Genomic DNA, 20786 nt, shown 5'->3' with positions numbered 1-20786 from the left:
ATTACGCTGCTATAAAAAAGAAAGAACTCTTACTATTCGCAACAGCATGGATGGACATGGCGAGCATTATGCTAAGCGAAATCAGTTGGAGAAAGATAAATATTACATGATCTCACTCATTTGTGGAATCTAATGAACAACATAAACTGATGAACAAAAATAAGAGACAGAGAAGCACGAACAAACTGTCCAACATCAGAGGGAAGGGGGGGCGGGGGTTAAGAGATCAACCAAAGGACTTCTATGCATGCATATAAATATAACCAGTGGACACAGACACTAGGGATATGAGGGCATGTGCTGGGGGGTGGAAATGGCTGGGGAGAGGTCAGTGGGGGGAAAAAGGAGACATATGTAATACTTTAAACAAAAAAGAATTTTAAAAAAAGTAAGGGAGTGGGACTGGAAGATTGTTATGGCTCCTTTTAACTTTTTTTTTCTTTCATTTATCTAAAGAACTTGACCTGCACTTGAGGTAGCACTTTGATAGACATATGGATCATCCAAGTAATTATGGTGCTAAAAGTGAAAAAAGACTCAGGGAAACTTGATTGGAAGGGCTTTTGAGGTGTGGAAGTAGCATATAAATACCAAGTTGTGTCCGTTATGGAGCAGCTTGTCTCGGCTCTAGAATAAAGAGAGAGATGCTATAGGGGCTAGATTGCAGGGGAGCCTGCAGACAGTGGTAGGAGACTAAGGCTCATTCAGCCTTATCAGCTTCCTGGGGTCACCATGAAAATTAATAACCTTTGCAGGAGATTAGATGCCGCAGAGTAGATAGATGCCTGTCAGGGATTGACTGTGGATATGAGTGGATCAGATAAATGATGAGACATGGTGAAGAAGGTGAACAGGCTAATGGCAGATAAAGGGACAAAACTATCTTTTTGGGTTTTTCAATTTACGTTTGAGCACCAATTGAGAGGCTTGAAAATTATGCAATTGAAGGGCTGGAGGTAGGAACCCTCAGAAGCCAAGCAATTGAAACCAGAAAAGACCTAAGGACTAGGCCTCCAGAAAGCTTATGACTTGCCCAGGTCACCTTGCTAGGTAAGGGTGAGTGAGGACTAGGATTTAAATCTCCACTGCTTTGCCACGGCATCCTTCTCCTTTCATGACATGTTGACTAGGAAGGTGGATAGCAGCATGTCTAGCAGTTGATGTTTTCATGTTAACAGACTCACAGAAATGGGTCAGGAAGATAAAAAAGGGGGCAGGGGGAGAGAAGAAAAAGGGAGAAAGATGCAACCTTCTCAGGGGGAGACACTTTTTTCTTTTTTCTGATTGGCCATGGGTTGGGTCAGATTTGGCCAGTCTAGAACATAGACCAACAACTCCCACAATTTATTTAAAAAGTATATATTTTTTGTATCATCATTTATTGTTTTTTTCTCTCTATATAATGGAAGCTTCACAAAGGCCGGGACCATATCTATGTTTTTGTATATGTTTGAGTAAACACTTAGGGATATTTGTTGCTTGCACAGAGATCCAGTGAGTGAAGGAATTAACCAACTGCATTAGGATTATCTGGGGAGCTTATTTAAAATGATGGGTTCTGAACACCACCCAAGACCAAGTACGTGAGTTGGCAGGGCTTGGGGCACATGGCACAGGCTGGCTTCTCCTAATTGTCCGTGGCTCTATAACTTCATCCCAGGAGAGTGATCCTTCCTTCTAAGCCACAATCAGTAATGCTAACATGGAAAGTCTCATCCTGTGGACATACAGACACTGAGGCAGGATGGATCATTGACTATTGACCTTGAAGAGAACCTCAGATCTCTGTCTTCTCTCTTTTCTTAAAGGCAGTAGGTGGCCAGGAGAGAGCATGGAAGGGCATGAATACCAGTTCTTCACACAGCCCCCATGACTGATAGGGAAACAAGTGACTGAGGAGGGATCAGCTGAGGCCAAGGAAGCAGGAGGTCACGACCTCTTTGAATCTCTTCAGTATTCCTAAACAAAACATACAGAAACTAAGAGTAAAAAAATGTCTGCCATAAGGAATTGGGTGGGACTTTTAAAGGGTATGTGAATATGGAGAAAGAAATATACTTGAAAATTCTAATAGGAAAGTTATGTTATGGATCTTACCATAAATAACCTGTAACAACTGCCTTAGTTTATCTCATTTAAGCCCGGGATATTCCCTTTTGCCCCAAACACTGTTTAGCCCCAAATATATTTCTGAAGACTTAGAGCAAGTGTCAATTGGGCATTTTTTCCATAGAAGTATACTGCTAGAAAGTTTCATATTTCCTCTTTAATCTCCATATCACTGTATCTATCCTCTTGCTATCATCATCTACTTTAATCCACAGGAAGCACTCAGTCAATTTCAGACTATGACATCTTTGTATTTCCCATGGATTTAGTGGAATTGGTGTGTAATTACTAAGGTGCTGCTATATGGAATCTTGGAGTGTTTTTTAATGTGATATGTGTATAGGGAAGTCCCTGATTCATGGAGAGAACTGTTTTATATATAGAACATGCAGTTCAAGAAGGGGAGGTCTTATTGGCTAGGAAGAACCTAGGCATCTTCAGGAAAGATTCAGCTTTTAGGTCTGCAAGAAAGATGAAAGGGCCTTGTCAGATTTTTGTTTCTTCCCTGGGGCAGAAGATGAGACAAGTTTGCACCTTAGGCCAGCTGCCAACCTGGATCTCCACCCTAAGCCCCAACCCCAGTGCTCCTTAGTCATCCTCTACTTCTGTCCGTTAGTAAAGAGGAGGAGGCTTGGTAACTGAGACCTTGACAAATGGGTCTTTGTTTTAAATGTGATCCAGGTCCTGAGTATAGCTTATGGCCCTCTGTTCTGCAAGGTATAGATTCAAACCATTTCTTCCACCCTCACATTTCCAATTCCATCTCCACTTATTCTTAGAACATAAACCTTGTCTGCATCTCTATGGAGATGAGTTTCACCCATTTGTTATCCCTTTGTTGCCTTCTTATATATGTAAAATAGCTCACATCACACCCTACTTTCCAAAATAGAATGGATCCCTCTACTCATTCATCCTTCCCCATTCTTCCTGCCTTAGATTAAGAAATGGTAGGTTACCTTTTCAAGGAAGGGTGGCTGTGCTTCCTGGGCTTTGGCATCTTGCCTCATGTTTGGTTGACCTTTTTTGCATCCTCAATTTCTCTTTCCACTAGATTCTTTCCTCTTCCACAAATATATGTAAGCCTCTCTTTTTTAAAAATAGCAAACAAAATTAATATAAACCCGTTCATTGGTCCTGCTGTTTATTTAAATTTTATACCATTAAATCACCAGACCAGTTCTTATCATTCATCCATCCATTCAACCTTCTAATCACCTATTCATCCAGTCTTCCAATCATCCACCCACCCACCCATCCAACATTAACTGAGTGCTTCCTGTGAGTTTATTTTACACATTAAATAATCAAGCCCCAGAGAATCAAAAGAACCACCCAAGGTCATACAACTCAGCTGTCATGAAGTGTGTTAGGGTTTTTACCTTTTAGCTAGATGGTAGGTTCACTGTTGCTTTTTAATCCATTTGATGTTGTATAATCCTTGGGATGGAACATGAGTAGGAAACACATATGAGAGAGATTACGTTTTTAAGACTATGAAATGTGTTGATTTATATTTTAATTTTATGGTTATGTTTCAGATTAAAAACTGTTTTGTTGTGCTGTGGCAAGCCCAGTTACTAATAGCTATTAGCATGTCCAAAAACTAATTTTAAAATCTAAATTTGTTTATGAGAGCTATGTAGGTTATGCACTGGGGAGAAGAATTCAAAGTGACAACAAACCTGTGCATGTTAGGTAACACCATCTGCCCATTTGGATTTGTGTGGCTCTTCTAAAATACTGTGAGACGCTGGCCCAAAGCCTGTCATGTTTCAGGATAAGAGGCAGCTTGTTATGCAAAGATCCCAAAATAGAATACTTGGTTTGAAGTTGAAGAAGGCTTTAAGTCCTCCCTTCTTTCTTGAAGTGTTTGTTCATTCAGTACATATTGGAGCCTCTGTTCTTCGGTGGTGGGGGCACTAGTATAAAGAAAGACAGGGATGGGTAAGAAGCCCTCTGCTGCTGAGAAAAGGCCCTCCTCTTCTCCCCCAAACTGCAGAAATAACCCAGTCTTTACTGAGGCCCATTATTCCTGCTTTAGAAATACTGTATAGAAGGTCTGTCTCCGATTATAATGTAAATATCCTGTTCATAAGAGTCATTTACACCTTAGAGTGAGCTATCAGGTCCCATTTGATTGGCTACTTCTGGATTGGTTTTGACAGCTAGGAAATTTAAGAGAGACAGTAGAGTGGGAGGACACATGGAAGTGAATATTTGAAAAGGGATAGGCTACATCTGTCTATTTGTTTAAATGATCAAGAGTGTTAAAAAAGATATCTTATTGTAGGGCCCTGGTAAGATTAGTGGCATGGAGCTGGGGCTTTAGACTAAGCAACTACTTAAGTAACTGTGTGACTTTGGTCAGGTCACAGCACCTTCACATACAGACCTCATTCCTCATCTCTAAATGGAGACTGTACATGGTACTTTAAAGTCCCTTTTAGTACTGACATTCTCTGGTTCTGCTGGGAAAACAGAAATCTGAAGCATCCCGAGGTGCTTTTTGTGATGGGAATAGGCCATGCTAGGAGCAACCTGGGAGAGGCATTGTAGGTCTGTGACACGGACTGGTAGTGCAGAGCCACATCTGTGCTCTCTAACAGCTCATGCCTGGTGTGGAGCATTTAGCGCTGTGTGACTGAGAGAATGAAGTAAGGCCTGGCAGGTGCCCAAGCAGCAGAATATAAGAAGCAGAGCAAAGAACGTTCCCCCATCACAGATGATTGAGAGCCACCCGCAGTTCTGTGTTTTGAGTCCCTTGGAGTCTTCTCTTCCAAAGGCAATGCCACTAATCTCTTCAGGGCTGTGTTGGATGGTCAGGACTGAATGGTGAGCAATACCCCTTTTCACAATGATTTCCAGGGTTTTCAGCCAACAACGTAGTAACAAGACAAGATACTGTACTAGCACAAATTGTAGACTGGCAAAAAGAGGGGTATGTCCTAGCAGTATGTGAGGTGTGTTTGTTATCAATACACCAAACCCGTGGTCGGCAAACTGCAGCTCGTGAGCCACATGTGGCTCTTTGGCCCCTTGAGTGTGGCTCTTCCACAAAATACCACGGCCTGGGCGAGTCTATTTTGAAGAAGTGGTGTTAGAAGAAGTTTTAAGTTTAAAAAATTTGGCTCTCAAAAGAAATTTCAATCGTTGTACTGTTGATATTTGGCTCTGTTGACTAATGCGTTTGCCAACCACTGCTCTAAACGATAGCTTTGCTGTTACTTTTGAGAACTACCTATGCAGCAGGCACTGAACTAGGCCTTTTACATGGAGGTTGAGACCAGGTGTTTTACATGGTTGTGAAAATTGAGGACCATTAATAATAAATATATTTTTATTGATTTTAGAGAGGAAGGGAGAGGGAGAGAGAGATAGAAACATCAATGATGAGACATCATTGATTGGCTGCCTCCTGCACGCCCCCTAATGGGGATCGAGCCCGCAGCCCAGGCATGTGCCCTTGACAGGAATCAACCCAGGACCCTTCAGTCTGTAGGCTGACGCTCTATCCATTGAGCCAAACCAGCTAGGGCTAATAAATATGTTCTTAATATTAAATATGATTTGTAATATATATGATTTCCACTAAAGAAATTTGCTTTCCAATAGATTAAATAATTCACCTGAGGTTACAAACTTTCTTCTGTATCCATGGTTTATAAATTTACCATTCTTAAACTTCCTTCCTTCTTTAAGCAAGATCTCTTATTCCTAGCATTCCAAATGTTATAGACTAGTCCTTTTTATTCTTAGCTTTCATAACATATTTTCCCATCTGCACAGTGAAATTTATTAAACTTGATCTCTTAATACATGGAAATTCACATGGGCAACTGTGGTAAATCTTTGGATTTAATCAAGTTCTTGGTCTAATTGATATTTTCTTCTGGTCATTCATAGATGTTCTTTCTGTCTGTCTGAAAGAAATTTTTGTTAGAGCAAAAGAGAGAAAACATCAATTTAAAAATAATAGCTCAAAGCCCATTCCAGAGTAGATATCAAAATTTTGTTTTTATGAAATAAGTAAAGTTAAAGGTAACTAATTATATGTTATTTTCACATTCTTTATTGTTATGGAAATATAATATAGTTATGCTGTGAGACTCTGGGATATAGTTGATTCTTAAATTTCTTCTGAGTAAAGATCTGTGACTGCTTAAAAAAGATGTTCCAAGTCAGACAGGGAGGAGAGGAAAGGATGTGGGAGAGAGCGTTCACTGGAGGGGTAGGGGAGCCAGGTGAGGAGGGTTGGGAGAGGTCGCTTGCTTTCCCCGTGCTTAGAAGATTCACTGAGTGTTATTTCTTTTCTCCTTTGCAATCCACAGTACATAACAATTGATATGTTTGTGAACTAGGAAACATTATTGGTAGATGCTTGTGTTTATAAAGCACTTCTTAGCAGGTGGGACTTTGCTGAATCTCCTAGCAGTTGAATGCTATCCATACAGGAAATGGGATGCCTTCCACGCTTTTTGTAAAACCAGCCTTTTTCTAAGGAGGTTGTTTCTTTTTTAAGTGGATTGTGCTATCTTAATAATTTTATGCAGGTATGGCTTTATCACAGTCTTAGGTGGAGAATTTCATAAGCCATACTTCTAAAACTGGCTTATTTGTATATATTTTTAGAGTTCTCTTTCAGCTATAATGATTTTGTTATTAGAATAACCAGAGGCCCGATGCACGAAATTCATGCAAGGAGCTCGGCCCTCGCAGCCGTGGTGGCTTGCCTTGGCCCTCGCAGGCTTCATTCAGAAGGTCATCCGGAAGGATGTCTGGAAGGTCGTTCGTCTGTCTGGTCTAATTAGCATATTATGCTTTTATTATTATAGATTGTTATAGATATGTAAATTTGTAGAAAAATAATACTGAGCAACTCTTTCAGTGTTCTTTTACCCATCGTTGTAGTTACAGATTTTTCTTTTAAAAAATATTTTTATTTATTTGAGAGAGAGAGAGAAAGAGAGAAACATCAATGTGGGAGCAGAACATTGATTGGCTGCTTCCTGCACACTTCCTACCTGGGATTGAAGCTGCAACCCAGGCCTGTGCCCTGACCAGGAATCAAACCAGCGACCTTTCAGTGCACAGGAAGACACCCAACCAATTGAGCCACACTGGCCAGGGCAGATTTTTAAAAGAAAAACAATATTAATTGGAGAAAACAACATTAAGAATTTAAAGTATAATTGGTGTTTTTACTTTTATACATTCTTTAAGTTTTAGAATAAAACAAAATTTTTGGGATAAAAATTATTTAAGGTACATATAATTAGTAAAGGTACATATAATTAGTAAATGCAATATATTTTATGGGTATGTATACAAAAATCATAAACAATAACAAGAACCATAATCATACTTATTATTTTTCTATTCTAGATATTTGAATGGTGGTATTTTCGCAAGTATGGAACATCATTCATTGAACAAGTCTCAGTAAGCCACTTGCGCCCCCTTCTGGGAGGGGTTGACAACAACTCCTCCAACAATTCTAACTCCAGTAATGGGGACTCAGATTCCAACAGGCAAAGTGTCTCAGGTATGAAAAGTCCTTCTATTTGCAGCAGTTTGGTTACTAAATTACTCTTTGACAGTAAGAATGTTGTTATTTAAATATTCAGAGAAAAATTTAGTTTCTTTTCCCAAGGAGTTGACAACCTCTACCAGAGAACTATCATATAAGCCTCCCAAGGAAAGGAATATTTATCTTGTTTAATTTTATTTTTCTTTCATTTGATTTAGCTAATGGTCAACATTCCAAACTTGAGTCTCCAGCCTTCTTGTCCCTAGTTTCTCAAACATTATTGAGTGTATCAACTTTCTTCCATGCTGATTACAGAACCTTATGTCTGCCTAGTGCTGATAGCATTGCTCCTCTGCTTAAGAGTCTTCATCGGTTCTCATTACACTGAAGGTAAACTCAGATTCCTTCGCACAGCATAAGCTGCTTCTAACTATTTTTGCCTACCTGGGCTTCTGTCCCAATCCTGTCTGTATTCTTTTTATTTCTTGAACATGCCATGTTTTCTAAAGTCCTTCTGCCTAGAAGTCTGTCTCCTTGTCTCCTGTGTTTGCTTAACTTTTACAACACAACTCAAATGTTATATCCTCAGAAGCCTTCTGTGATAGATTGTACAACATATCTCCACATTTACTGACTCTTAATATTTTTATCTTTAGCAACATTTATCAAATTGTACTATGATTTTTTTGTTAATGCTCACCTGAGGATATTTTCCCATTAATTTTTAGAGAGAGTGGAAGAGACGGAGAGAGACACAGAGAGAGAAGCATCTATTTGAGATAATTCATTGATTGGTTGCCTCCTACACGCCACCTTACTGGAGCCAGGAATTGAGGCTGCCACTGACCCTTGACCGGAATCGAACCCGTGACCCTTCAGTCCAAGGGCCAACACTCCAACCACTAAGCCAAACCAGCCAGGGCAAATTGTACTATAATTTTCTAACTGACTATTTTATTATAGTACCTCTAGCATTTTGCAGTATCTCATATTGCTGAAGCTTAGTGAATGAATGAATGAGCACATACAAGACCTATGCTTTCTCCACCCATAAAAGAAGAAGGAAGAATATAATTTTATAGTTTGGTCTCATGATCAGCTCAGTAAACATTTCCGAAGTTCCTAATATGAACCTGGGCTTGCACAGGTTCTTATAAATAATATGTCCGCATGGGACTCTCGTGTCTACTGATGGAGACAAAGTGATTAAGTTCTCTGTATGAGGGGAGCATCAGTGCTGTGGAGAACAGAAGAGGGGTCCTCTGCTTCTTGAAGGAGGGGGCACAAGTTCTGAGACTCCAAGAATGAAGAGGAAGAAGTTAAAGAGCTAGGTTAGATGTTTTTTCTTCCTTCCTAGAATAACTCAGTCCACATTTCATAGGCAGCTGATAAGCTCAAGTAGCATTGTGTATATATTTTATTCCTGATGTTGATTCAATGCTCTTTTAATACACCCTTTGCCAGCCAGCCATGAGTGGCAATGGGCACCTCTAGGTACACATTTACTTCATCCTAAAGGTTACATGTATAAGAGAGGGTATACCAAGGTGACAAAATTATCTGAGACTTTGTAAACTCATCCACTTTGTGAAAGAAACTAAAAGAGACCTCAGCAAAGTGAACCATTACTTTAACCAGCTACTCTAATGAGTGTGGCATATCATGCTAACGAGGAATCTTGATCACTCAGTAATCATCACATAAGCAGTTGTGGATAATTGCCGTCACTTTGCATCTGCTGTGAAGACCTCAGAGATTAACTGTGCTCTTGCCTGATTACTGTAGTCTTTAACTGATACAGAACATTGTAAAAAATTAACGGATTGAAAACAGAAAGCAGCCTCATTTGAGGCCAGTCTTTATTGTGAATATGTTTTTATTTTCATTAAAATTATCTCTCTACCCAGTTTAAATCTGTTGACATCATTCCTTAATGCAATAAAGAGCTCATGCTCTTCTTATTGTTATTATAATTTTTCTCTCTCTCTTATTGAATGCCTTAAATAAGCCTTATGCATTCAATGAAAGCCCTTTATAAAAATACTAGAGGCCCGGTGCATGGATTCATGCGCAGGTGGGGTCCCTCAGCCTGTACAATCCGGGACCCCTCAGGGGATGTCGTACTGTGGGTTTCGAAACCCGGCAGTCCGACATCCCCCCCGAGGGATGTAGCAGTGCCAAAGTGGCAGGCGGCTGGGCGCAGCTCTGCTGCTGCTCATCCCGGCCCCTCTGCACCTGCCGCCACCGCGGCTTAGTAGTGCTACCGTGGAGGTGGGAGAGGCTCCCACTGCTGCAGCTGCGCTCGCCCGCTGTGAGCCCGGCTTCTGGCTGAGTGGTGCTCCCGCTGTGGGAGCACACTGACCACCAGGGGGCAGCTCCTGCATTGAGCGTCTGCCCCCTGGTGGTCAGTGCATGTCATAGCAACCAGTTGACCAGTTGTTCCGGTCATTTGGTCATAAAGGTCACTTAGGCTTTTACATATACAGGCAGTCCTTGGGTTACGTCGCTTCGTGGTTATGTCGCCATCTCCCATTTATTTATTAAAAAAAAAAAAACACGTCATTTCAACGTATGTACATATGTGCTTTATGTTTTTTATTATTTATTTACCACAAGTAAAGGTCAGAAATTGTTATCTTTCTTTTAAATTTTTTTTTACTATTTCACTTCATTACTGCTGTGTATGTGCTCTATGTGAGTGATGTAGGTGCTTATGTAGGTGGGTTCCGACTTACAGCGAAAATCACATTACGTCACGCCATAGGAATGGATCTCCAACGTAACCTGAGGACCTATTATATAGATAGTCCACAATAATAATCATGGACATTCCCAGTTTTATTTGTACTGAGTTATTACCTGGTGAATACTGAGCTTTTGAATATTATTCAGTTCCACTAGCATTTATTTAAATATGTACTACTATGCAAAAATATTTCTATTCATAATATACATAGTATTTATGATCTGATCTCATAACTGTGCAAATAGTTATATTTAGGCAAATTGAAATTATCCTAAGCATTTTTAAAAAATATATGTTTTTATTGATTTCAGAGAGGAAGGGAAAGGGGGAGAGAGGTAGAAACAACAATGATGAGAGAGAATCATCCATCAGCTGCCTCCTGCACACCCCCTACTGGGGATCGAGTTCACAATCCCTGCCCTGACCAGGAATCCAACCGTGAGCTCATGGTTCATGAGTCAGCGCTCAACCACTAGGCCACACCGGCCAGGCATAAGTATTTTTAGGGCTCAGTCTGCACAGTTCTCCTTGACATTTGGGTTTCTAATATTTGGCTAACTCAGACCAACAAACATGTATGTATGATGGTATGGAAATACCAGATACCATGGGACTAATACCATTTCCTCTTCTTTTTTTCTTTTGGTGATTTTTATTTTTTAATAAAAATATTATAAAATTGTCTGTGCTTATCTCTATCCTTAATCACTTTCTATAGTCTGGTTTCAGCTAAGTATAAAAGGAAAAGTAGGTCAAAACTGAGAGTAATAAAAATATTTTGTTAAAATTATTTGTTTAAAAATCCCTATTGCCTTAAAAATAATAAAATGACTATTGCCTTAATAACAGAAGGGTGAATCTATTGAATTTCTTGGAGCATCATAAGACAGTTTTTTGCTGGATCTTACATGAAATACAACATGGCTAACAAAGTCCCATTGGGCATAGGCAAAAACACTTGAATGACATTGCTTATTTGAGAAAATCATTGAAAAAGCTAAATATAAACAAAATACTAGTTATAAACATCAGTCTCTATGAAACTCATAGTCTAGCTCTTTTTATAAAGAATCATTTGTTTTGATTAAAAGCTAAAAGACCTGGCCTACATTAGAATAATTTGGGGAGTGAGGAGTGGGAAGTTTGTGATTGTTACAGGGCAGACTGTTCATATATTTGTTTAACATTTGGATCTGTATAAATTGACCTAAGTGCAGACCCTCTCAAAATTTGCAGTGATCTTTATCTTAATATAGCCAAATTTTAGATTATTTGATTTAGGTCAATATTTATGAACATTTCATTTGTTTTGTGTTATTTGCTATTTTTCTCACAAATATAGTTTCTGATAAATCTTGCTGATATATTTGCCATGTCATCTGCTGCCATTTCTTAATTCAAGTTAGCTTTTGAGATGATGATGCATAGGGATTTAAAACGTGGCCAACCTCTCCCTGTCTTAAGGGAATAGATTCTCATGGCCCAATAACATTCTAAATTTGGGTTTATGGAAACATCTGTTTGATAATTTTCCCTGTTCTCAAATAAGATGCTATAAAGACAAGATTTGCAGTGCTCAGTTTCTTCAAGATATTTGGAAAAGTGCAGGATGTTCCATCACGTGAGAAGTATCCTTGCCAAAGTCAAGTTTAAATTCTCTGAGACACTTTAATAGCCTCTTGAATAGAATTGGATCTTTAGACAAATTGGTTATAGTAATTTGGCTTTCTGTCACCAATCATCTTATTTTACACTCATATAATCTGTATAAGGTATATATCTTTTTTTTTTTCAATTTTTTTATTAAGGTATTATATGTGTACATATCTTACCATTGCCCTCCCCACACCCCACTCCCATATATGCCCCCACCCCCCAGAGTTTTGCATCCATTGGTTATGCTTATATGCATGCATACAAGTCCTTTGATTGATCTCTTATCTCCCCCACCTCTCCCTAACCTTCCCCTTGTAATTTGACAGTCTGTTTGATGCTTTACTGTCTCTGTATCTATCTTTTTGTTCAAGTTTATAATGTTCTTTATTATCCATAAATGAGTGAGATCATGTGGTATTTTTCTTTCATTGACTGACTTATTTCACTTAACATAATGTTCTCCAATTCCTCCCAGGTTGCTGCAAATGATGAGAATTCCTTCTTTTTTATGGCAGCATAGTATTCCATTGTGTAGATGTACCACAGTTTTCTGATCCAGTCATCTGCTGACGGGCACCTAGGCTGTTTCCAAATCTTAGCTATGGTGATTTGCGCTGCTATGAACATAGGGGTGCATATATCCTTTCTGATTGGTGTTTCTAGTTTCTTAGGATATATTCCTAGGAGTGGGATTACTGGGTCAAATGGGAGTTCCATTTTTAGTTTTTTGAGGAAACTCCATACTGTTCTCCACAGTGGCTGCACCAGTCTGCATTCCCACCAGCAGTGCACGAGGGTTCCTTTTTCTCCGCATCCTCGCCAACACTTGTCGTTTGTTGATTTGTTGATGATAGCCATTCTGACAGGTGTGAGATGGTACCGCATTGTTGTTTTGATTTGCATCTCTCGGATAATTAGTGACGTTGAGCATGTTTTCATGTGTCTCTTGGCCTTCCTTCTGTCTTCTTTTGAAAAGATTCTATTTAGGTCTGTTGCCCATTTTTTTATTGGATCATTTATCTTCCTTTTATTAAGTTGTATAAGCTGCCTGTAGATGTTGGAGATTAAACCTTTATCAGTGATGCCATTTGCAAATATGTTCTCCCATGCAGTGGGCCTTCTTGTTGTTTTGTTGATGGTTTCTTTTGCTGTGAAAAAGCTTTTTATTTTGATGTAGTCCCATTTGTTAATTTTCTCTTTAGTTTCCATTGCCCTAGGGGCAGTGTCAGTGAAGAATTTCTTTTGGCATATGTCTGACATTTTGCTGCCTGTGGATTGCTCTAGTATTTTTATGGTTTCCCGTCTTATGTTTAAGTCCTGTATCCATTTTGAGTTTATTTTTGTGTATGGCGTAAGTTGGTGATCAAGCTTCATTTTTTTGCATGTATCTGTCCAATTTTCCCAACACCATTTATTGAAGAGACTGTCTTTATTCCATTGTATGTTCATGCCTCCTTTGTCAAATATTAATTGAGCATAGTGGTTTGGGTCAATATCTGGATTCTCTATTCTGTTCCATTGATCTATATGTCTGTTCTTGTGCCAGTACCAGGCTGTTTTGAGAACAGTGGCTTTGTAATACAGCTTGAAATCTGGTATTGAGATCCCTCCTACTTTATTCTTCTTTCTCAGGATTGCTGTGGCTATTCGGGGTCTTTTTTTATTCCAGATGAATTTTTGGAGAGTTCTTTCTAGGTCTGTGAAATATGCCGTTGGTATTTTAATGGGGAGTGCATTGAATCTATAGATTGCTTTGGGTAGTATGGACATTTTAATGATGTTGATTCTACCAATCCATGAACATGGTATGTTCTTCCATCTGTTTACGTCTTCCTCTATCTCTTTTTTCAGTGTCCTGTAGTTTTCCGTGTATAGGTCTTTTACCTCCTTAGTTAAGTTTATTCCTAGGTATCTTAATTTTTTTGGTGCGATGGTAAATGGGATTGCCTTTTTAGTCTCTCTGTCTGTAAGTTCACTATTGGTGTATAGAAAGGCCATAGATTTCTTGGCATTAATTTTGTGTCCTGCTACATTGCCGAATTCATTTATTAAGTCTATGAGTTTTTTGACGGAGTCTTTCGGATTTTTTATGTACAATATCATGTCGTCTGCAAATAAAGACAGCTTTACTTGTTCTTTTCCAATCTGGATGCCTTTTATTTCTTCTTCTTGTCTAATTGCAATGGCTAATACTTCCAGTACTATGTCAAACAGGAGTGGTGAGAGTGGGCATCCCTGTCTTGTTCCTGTTCTTAGGGGAAATGTCTTTAGTTTTTGTCCATTGAGTATGATGTTTGCTGTGGGTTTATCATATATAGCTTTTATTATGTTGAGGTATGAGCCATCTATTCCCACCTTGTTGAGAGCTTTTATCAAGAAAGGGTGTTAGATTTTGTCAAATGCTTTTTCTGCATCAATTGATATGACTATGTGATTTTTATCTTTCAATTTGTTTATGTGATGTATCACGTTTATTGATTTGCGGATATTGTACCATCCTTGCATTCCTGGGATAAATCCTACTTGGTCATGGTGTATGATCTTTCTGATGTACTGCTGGAGCCGATTTGCTAGAATTTTGTTGAGGATTTTGGCATCTATGTTCATGAGGGATATTGGTCTGTAATTCTCTTTCATTGTGTTGTCTTTATCTGGTTTTGGTATTAGGGTGATGCTGGCTTCATAGAAGGAGCTTGGAAGTGTTCCTTCCACTTGAATTTTTTGGAATAGTCTGAGGAGGATAGGTTTTAGTTCTTCCTTGAATGTTTGGTAAAACTCTCCTGTGAAGCCATCAGGCCCCGGGGTTTTGTTTGCTGGAAGCTTTTTGATGACTGCTTCAATTTCGTCCATAGTTATTGGCCTATTGAGCTGTTTAGATTCTTCTTGATTGATTTTTGGAAGGTTATATTTTTCTAGGAATATGTCCATTTCCTCCAGGTTGTCCAGTTTGTTGGAATAGAGTTGTTCGTAGTATTTTGTAACAATCCTTTGTATCTCAGCGGGGTCTGTTGTTATTTCACCTCTTTCATTTCTGATTTTGTTTATTTGGGTCCTCTCTCTTTGCTTCTTGGTGAGCCTGGCTAGAGGTCCATCAATCTTGTTTATCCTTTCAAAGAACCAGCTCTTGGTTTTGTTGATCTTATGTATTGTTTCTTTGGTCTCTATGTCATTTATCTCCACTCTGATCTTTGTTATTTCCTTCCTTCTGGTTACACTGGGCTTTTCTTGCTGCTCTTTTTCTAGCTCTTTGAGTTGTAGGGTTAAGTAATTTATTACCATTGTTTCTTGTTTTTTGCAATAGGCCTGTAGAGCTATGAACTTCCCTCTCAAGACTGCTTTCGCTGTGTCCCATAGATTTTGGATTGTTGTGTTTTCATTGTCATTTGTTGCCATGATGTTTTTTATTTCTTCCTTGATCTCTCTGGTGACCCAGTCCTTGTTTAATAGCATGCTGTTTAGTCTCCATGTGTTTGATTTCTTTGGATTGTTTTTATTGTAGTTGATTTCCAGTTTTATGCCACTGTGATCTGAGAAGATGCTTGATATAATTTCTATCTTCTTGAATTTGAAGAGACTTTGCCTGTGACCCAGCATATGGTCTATCTTTGAAAATGACCCATGTGCACTTGAGAAGAATGTATATTCTGTGGCTTTGGGGTGAAATGTTCTGAAGATGTCAATTAATTCCATCTGGTCTAGTGAGTCATTTAGGATTGCTGTTTCTTTGCTGATTTTTTGTTTAGAGGATTTGTCCAGTGGTGATAGTGGGGTATTAAAGTCTCCTACTATGATTGTGTTGCTATTAATCTCTCCCTTGATATCCTCCAGGAGTTTTTTTATGTATTTGGGTGCTCCTATATTGGGAGCGTATATGTTTACCAGAATTATTTCTTCTTGTTGGATTTCTCCCTTTAGTATTATGAAGTGGCCTTCCTTATCTCTTGTTATGGCATTTACTTTGAGGTCTATTTTGTCAGATATAAGTATTGCTACCCCTGCTTTTTTTTTCATTTCCATTTGCCTGAAAGTTATTTTTCCATCCCTTCACTTTCAATCTGTGTGAGTCTCTTGTTCTGAGGTGGGTCTCTTGTAGACAGCATATATATGGGTCGTGTTTTTTTATCCATTCAGCTACTCGATGTCTTTTGATTGGAGCATTTAGTCCGTTTACATTTAAAGTTATTACTGAAAGGTATTTGTTTGCAGTCATATCTATTTTTGTGTCTGTATTCCTTCTTACCTGTTTATTTCTTCTTTTTACAGTATTCCCTTTAGCAATTCTTGCATTGCTGGTTTGGTGGTGATAAACTCCCTGAGGCTTTTTTTGTCTGCAAAGCTCCTGATTTCCCCTTCAATTTTGATTGATAGTCTTGCTGGATATAGTATTCTTGGATTCAGTCCTTTGCTTTGCAACACTTTGTATACCTCCTTCCATTCACTTCTAGCTTGTTGTGTTTCTGATGAGTAATCATTTGACAATCTGATGGGTGTTCCTTTGTAGGTAACTCTCTGTCTCTCTCTTGCCGCCTTTAGGATTCTCTCTTTATCATTTATATTTGCCATTGAAATTATGACATGTCTTGGTGTGGGTCTTTTGGGGTTGATCCTGCTTGGGACTCTCTTTACTTGCGTAACTTTTATCTTTCCCATATCCGGGAAGTTTTCTGTCATTATTTCTTCAAATAGATTTTCTAATCCCTGCTGCTCTTCTTGTCCTTCTGGCAGCCCTATTATACGCATGTTACTTCGTTTCATGTTGTCCCGAAGCTCCCTTAGGCTTTCCTCCTGCTTTTTAATTTTTTTCTCCAATTGCTGTTCAGCTTGAGCTTGTTTCTGTACCTGATCTTCTAACTCACTAATTCGGTCCTCTGCTTCTTGTAATCTACTGTTGAAACTTTCCATGGTGTTTTTGATTGTAGCTATATCACTTTTCATTTCTTCCTGATTCTTGCATAAGTTGTTGATTTTCTCATCCATCCGATGTATAAATTCCATGACCATTACTCTGAACTCCTTTTCGGTCATGTTGCAAGCTTCATTTTCACTAATTTCCTTTCTTGGCGACTCCACATTTTCTTTCCTCTGTGAGTTATTTCGTTTCCCCATTCTGGCTATTACCAGAAAGCTCAAGCTTCTGTTTGCGTGGACCTGGGCCGTGTGCTGTGGGGACTTCGCTCCACCCTAGTTTCACTGAAGTGCTCTGACACTAGGACGTGTGACTGTCTTTGGTTGGTGGGAACCAAACTTGCCCAGGATCAGTGTCCCCAGTGTTCCGTGTGGTCTCATGTGCACATTTAGAATCAGGGGCCCTGTCTGCACCACACTGTTGGTATGTGCCGAGAGTGAGATCCTTAGCATGTGCCAGGAGCCAGAGTTTCCCTGTGTCTGCACCAAGACTCTAGTGTCAAAGTCTCTGTTGCCTTGTGCGGTTTCTCGTTGAGAATCAGGGTCCCTGTGTGTGCACGCACCAACAATTGGGGTCGCTGGCTCTTAGTGTGAATGCGCTGTGAGTCAGGGATCCCAGGCAGCTGTGTCCGGCGTGCCAAATTCCCTGAAGTGGGGCTTCGTCCTGTGTGTGCTCTCTCTACTGAGCCAAACCGGCTAGAGCGCACATTCTTAAAAACCTGAAGGTGAGCCGGCTCAGTGCACTCTCCCAAAGTCCCAGAAGGGGGGCGGAGTCCGTCCTGCGCGCCAAATTCCCCAAAGGGAAGCCCCTCTGTGCACGCTTTTAAGAATCTCCGAAGGGGGAGCTGTGCCCCGCGAGCCAAATTCCCCCAAATTCCCCGAAGGGGAGCCCTCTGTGCGCACTGACAGATTTCCCCGACGGGGAGCTGCTTCTGTCCTGTGCGCGAGCGCGCGCGCCAAATTCCCTAAGAGGGAGCGCGTCCCTGCGCAAAGCTCGGCAGCTTGGGCCAGGGGCGGGTCTATCAGTTACTATGGCGCTGTCTGTGCGCGCGCCTGTGAGCAGCTTGGGCGAGGGGCGCGTCTATCAGTTACTATGGCGCTTTCCGCACGCCTGTGGGCGCTCAGCAGCTTGGGGGAGGGGCGGGTCTATCAGTTACTATGGCGCTATCAGCGCCTGCGAGGAGGGGGATAGGCTCTTTGACTCACGGAAATCTGCCGGGAAGTCTGGATTCTTGTTTGTTTGTCTGAAGCTGTGATAGCAGTTCTCTGTCCCCAGTGGCTGCAGGGTCCTGGTTTGTGTCAGAAGCCAGGATCCGAGTCTCGGGCAGCTCTGTTTCCCAAGATGGCGTGGTCTCTGCGTCCGCACCAGCCGCCGAGAAGTGTCCGCTTTGTGAGCGGGGCTCCGCCGTCCAGGGCTGCCCTGTTCGGGAGCCCCTTGGAAGACCTGCAGAATCTAACTGACCCTATCTCATATACACACACACACACCACACACATCTACACTCTCCTCTATGGGTTCCTCACTCACACTCTCTCTCTCCCTACCTTCCTGCCGGTCGCCATCTTTTTCCAGGGCTCTCAGGTATATATCTTTTATCTAAAACTTTTAAAAAGAATTTCATATAGAATTTTTAATTACAGTATTATATCACTAGAGGCAATTCAAGCCCTGATTAAATACAGATAATAAATTAAAGAAAAGCAATGGAAATGAAGAAACTCATGTAGAGGACTAAGATATATTCTAAGACCTTCATAGACCCTTGAAGTCTCATAACACTAGAGCAAATAATTTTTCCCATAGAAAGCCATATAGTTCAAATAGTAATAACTAACACTCTAAGTGCCTACTATCAGCTTTACATGTATTAACTCATTTAATCCTCACAATAACCCCACAAGCAAATATTATAATCTCTATGTTACAGTTGAGGGAGCTGAGGTACAGGAAGGTTAAGTCATCTGCCCAAGGTCACATTTGGTGGTTTTACTTCAAAGTCCAAGATATTAAGTACTTACTCAAAAATTTAGTCCAGATCCTCTGTGAGGCCTATAAACTCAAGACTAATGCAATTATTAAGCAATTAAACAGAATCATTTCATTAAAACCCTGTACTCTAGTATATAACGTTATTGCTGACGTGACATTAGCCAATAAACAGCTCAGTGGCAGGATTGCTGATGTTTGAGAGCTCAGGCTTTTGGGTCAGTCCAATGTGGCCCTAATCTCTCCATTGCTTACAGATTGTGACCTTGGGCAAGTCACTTGAACCTTCCTTAATATCTTAATTTTCACAAATGGAAATAATGATACTATTAACTTCAGAGAGTAGTCTGCGGATTAAATGAATCATGCAGCAATATCAAGTCAGAGGACAACCATTTGGCAGTGTTCTCCAGATGAACTGACTTCTTTATGAATCTGATGGGAAGGACTGAGATAAGGCCGAGGGTTCAGCTAGGTTATTACTAGTTTAGTGACTCATTATAACCAGGCCTTTCAGTGCTTACATTTCAGATCTATCCCTCAGCAAAACTGCAAATTGCTCCATGTCAAGGACCCTGGGAGTTGCTCTCCAATACTCTCAATCGGGAAAACCAGTTTGTACTTGCCAAAATCTGTGTATGTGTTGAAAATGATTCTCTTAGCCAATGCTTAGTACGTCTTTTGAAATATTTTGCCACTAAAATTTATGTCTGGTATAGATTAGATTTCTAGTTAAATGGTGAACATTAGTCCCTGGTGAACATTTATTCACAATTTCCACATTATTTGGTAGGGTTGATTGATTTAGGGAGTAACATATTTTTTGAATTGAAAGCTACCTACATGTTACTTTGTGACTTCTAATAATTGTTTAAATAATTATTTTGAAAAGTTATGAAAGTAGTTAAAGCTTAATTATATAAGAAAATGGATATTTTGTTATTCTTGATGATTGCTTAAAATTGACCCATATGAAGTTCATTTCTGAAATTGACTTGGTTGGGGTTAATCTTGTGTTTTTTTTTTTTTTAAATATGTTTTTATCAATTTTAGAGAAAGAGGAAGGGAGAGGGAGAGAGAGAAACATCAATGAGAGAGAGAAACATTGATTGGCTGCCTCCTGTACGCCCCTTACTGGGGATTGAGCCTAGAATCTGGACATGAGCCCTTGAATTGGAATAAAACGGGTGACCTCTTGGTTCATAGGTCATCACTCAACCACTGAGCAACACCGGCCAGGCAAATCTTGATTGTTCTAACATATCTGATGAACTTTAGTGAGGGTTCTTTTCTGTTATACTTTGGAGCTAAAATGTTTAAAAGTAGTATTCTGATGAAGGCACAAGATTTAAAAAATATGATGTTGTAGGGTAACAGGTCTGTTGCATAAAGTGGGTAATTGTTGGGCACTCTGGACACCAGGCTTTAATCTCAGTTAATGTGAACCTTGGGAAATTATGTAGCTTTTCTATGCTTTACTCCTTACTTCTGTAAAAAGGGCCCACTATATGCTCCCCTCACTAAGGGTTATAGATAACTTGAGCTTTAATCCCCTTTATGAAAAGGCTCAATGAAAATCAAGCTTATAGCTATAACAAAAATTTCTGTTGCTATTATTTGTGATAATATTACCACCATGATCAGGTGTTGCACTCTGGGAAGAGATGGTAACTTTTTAGTATAAGAAATCTTCCTAGGCTATGAATTAGTAAATTACATATTTGAGGGCCCCAGGAGTGGGATACACACACACACACACACACACACACACACACACACACACATATGCCTAAGTGGTTGAACGGTTGTTATGACGATCGCTATGACGATGCACTGACCACCAGGGGGCAGAC

General features: G+C 39.8%; 1 protein-coding gene across 7 annotated transcripts in view; it reads left to right on the top strand.

Moving 5' to 3' along the window:
- Positions 1-20786, top strand: part of ST7 (suppression of tumorigenicity 7) — a 307385-nt gene that overhangs the window by 170877 nt on the left and 115722 nt on the right. For all 7 annotated transcript variants that reach the window (XM_079786006.1, XM_079786004.1, XM_079786003.1 and 4 more), the window contains exon 3: positions 7495-7654. In XM_079786006.1, coding sequence (XP_079642132.1) covers positions 7495-7654 — 160 coding nt within the window. The remainder of the gene's footprint in view (positions 1-7494; positions 7655-20786) is intronic.

Source organism: Cnephaeus nilssonii (assembly GCF_951640355.1).
Source record: "Cnephaeus nilssonii genome assembly, chromosome: 12".
NCBI classification, from domain to species: Eukaryota; Metazoa; Chordata; class Mammalia; order Chiroptera; family Vespertilionidae; genus Cnephaeus; species Cnephaeus nilssonii.
The sequence above is the reverse complement of the archived record's forward strand: the minus strand, read 5'-3'. Positions and strand labels throughout refer to the sequence as shown.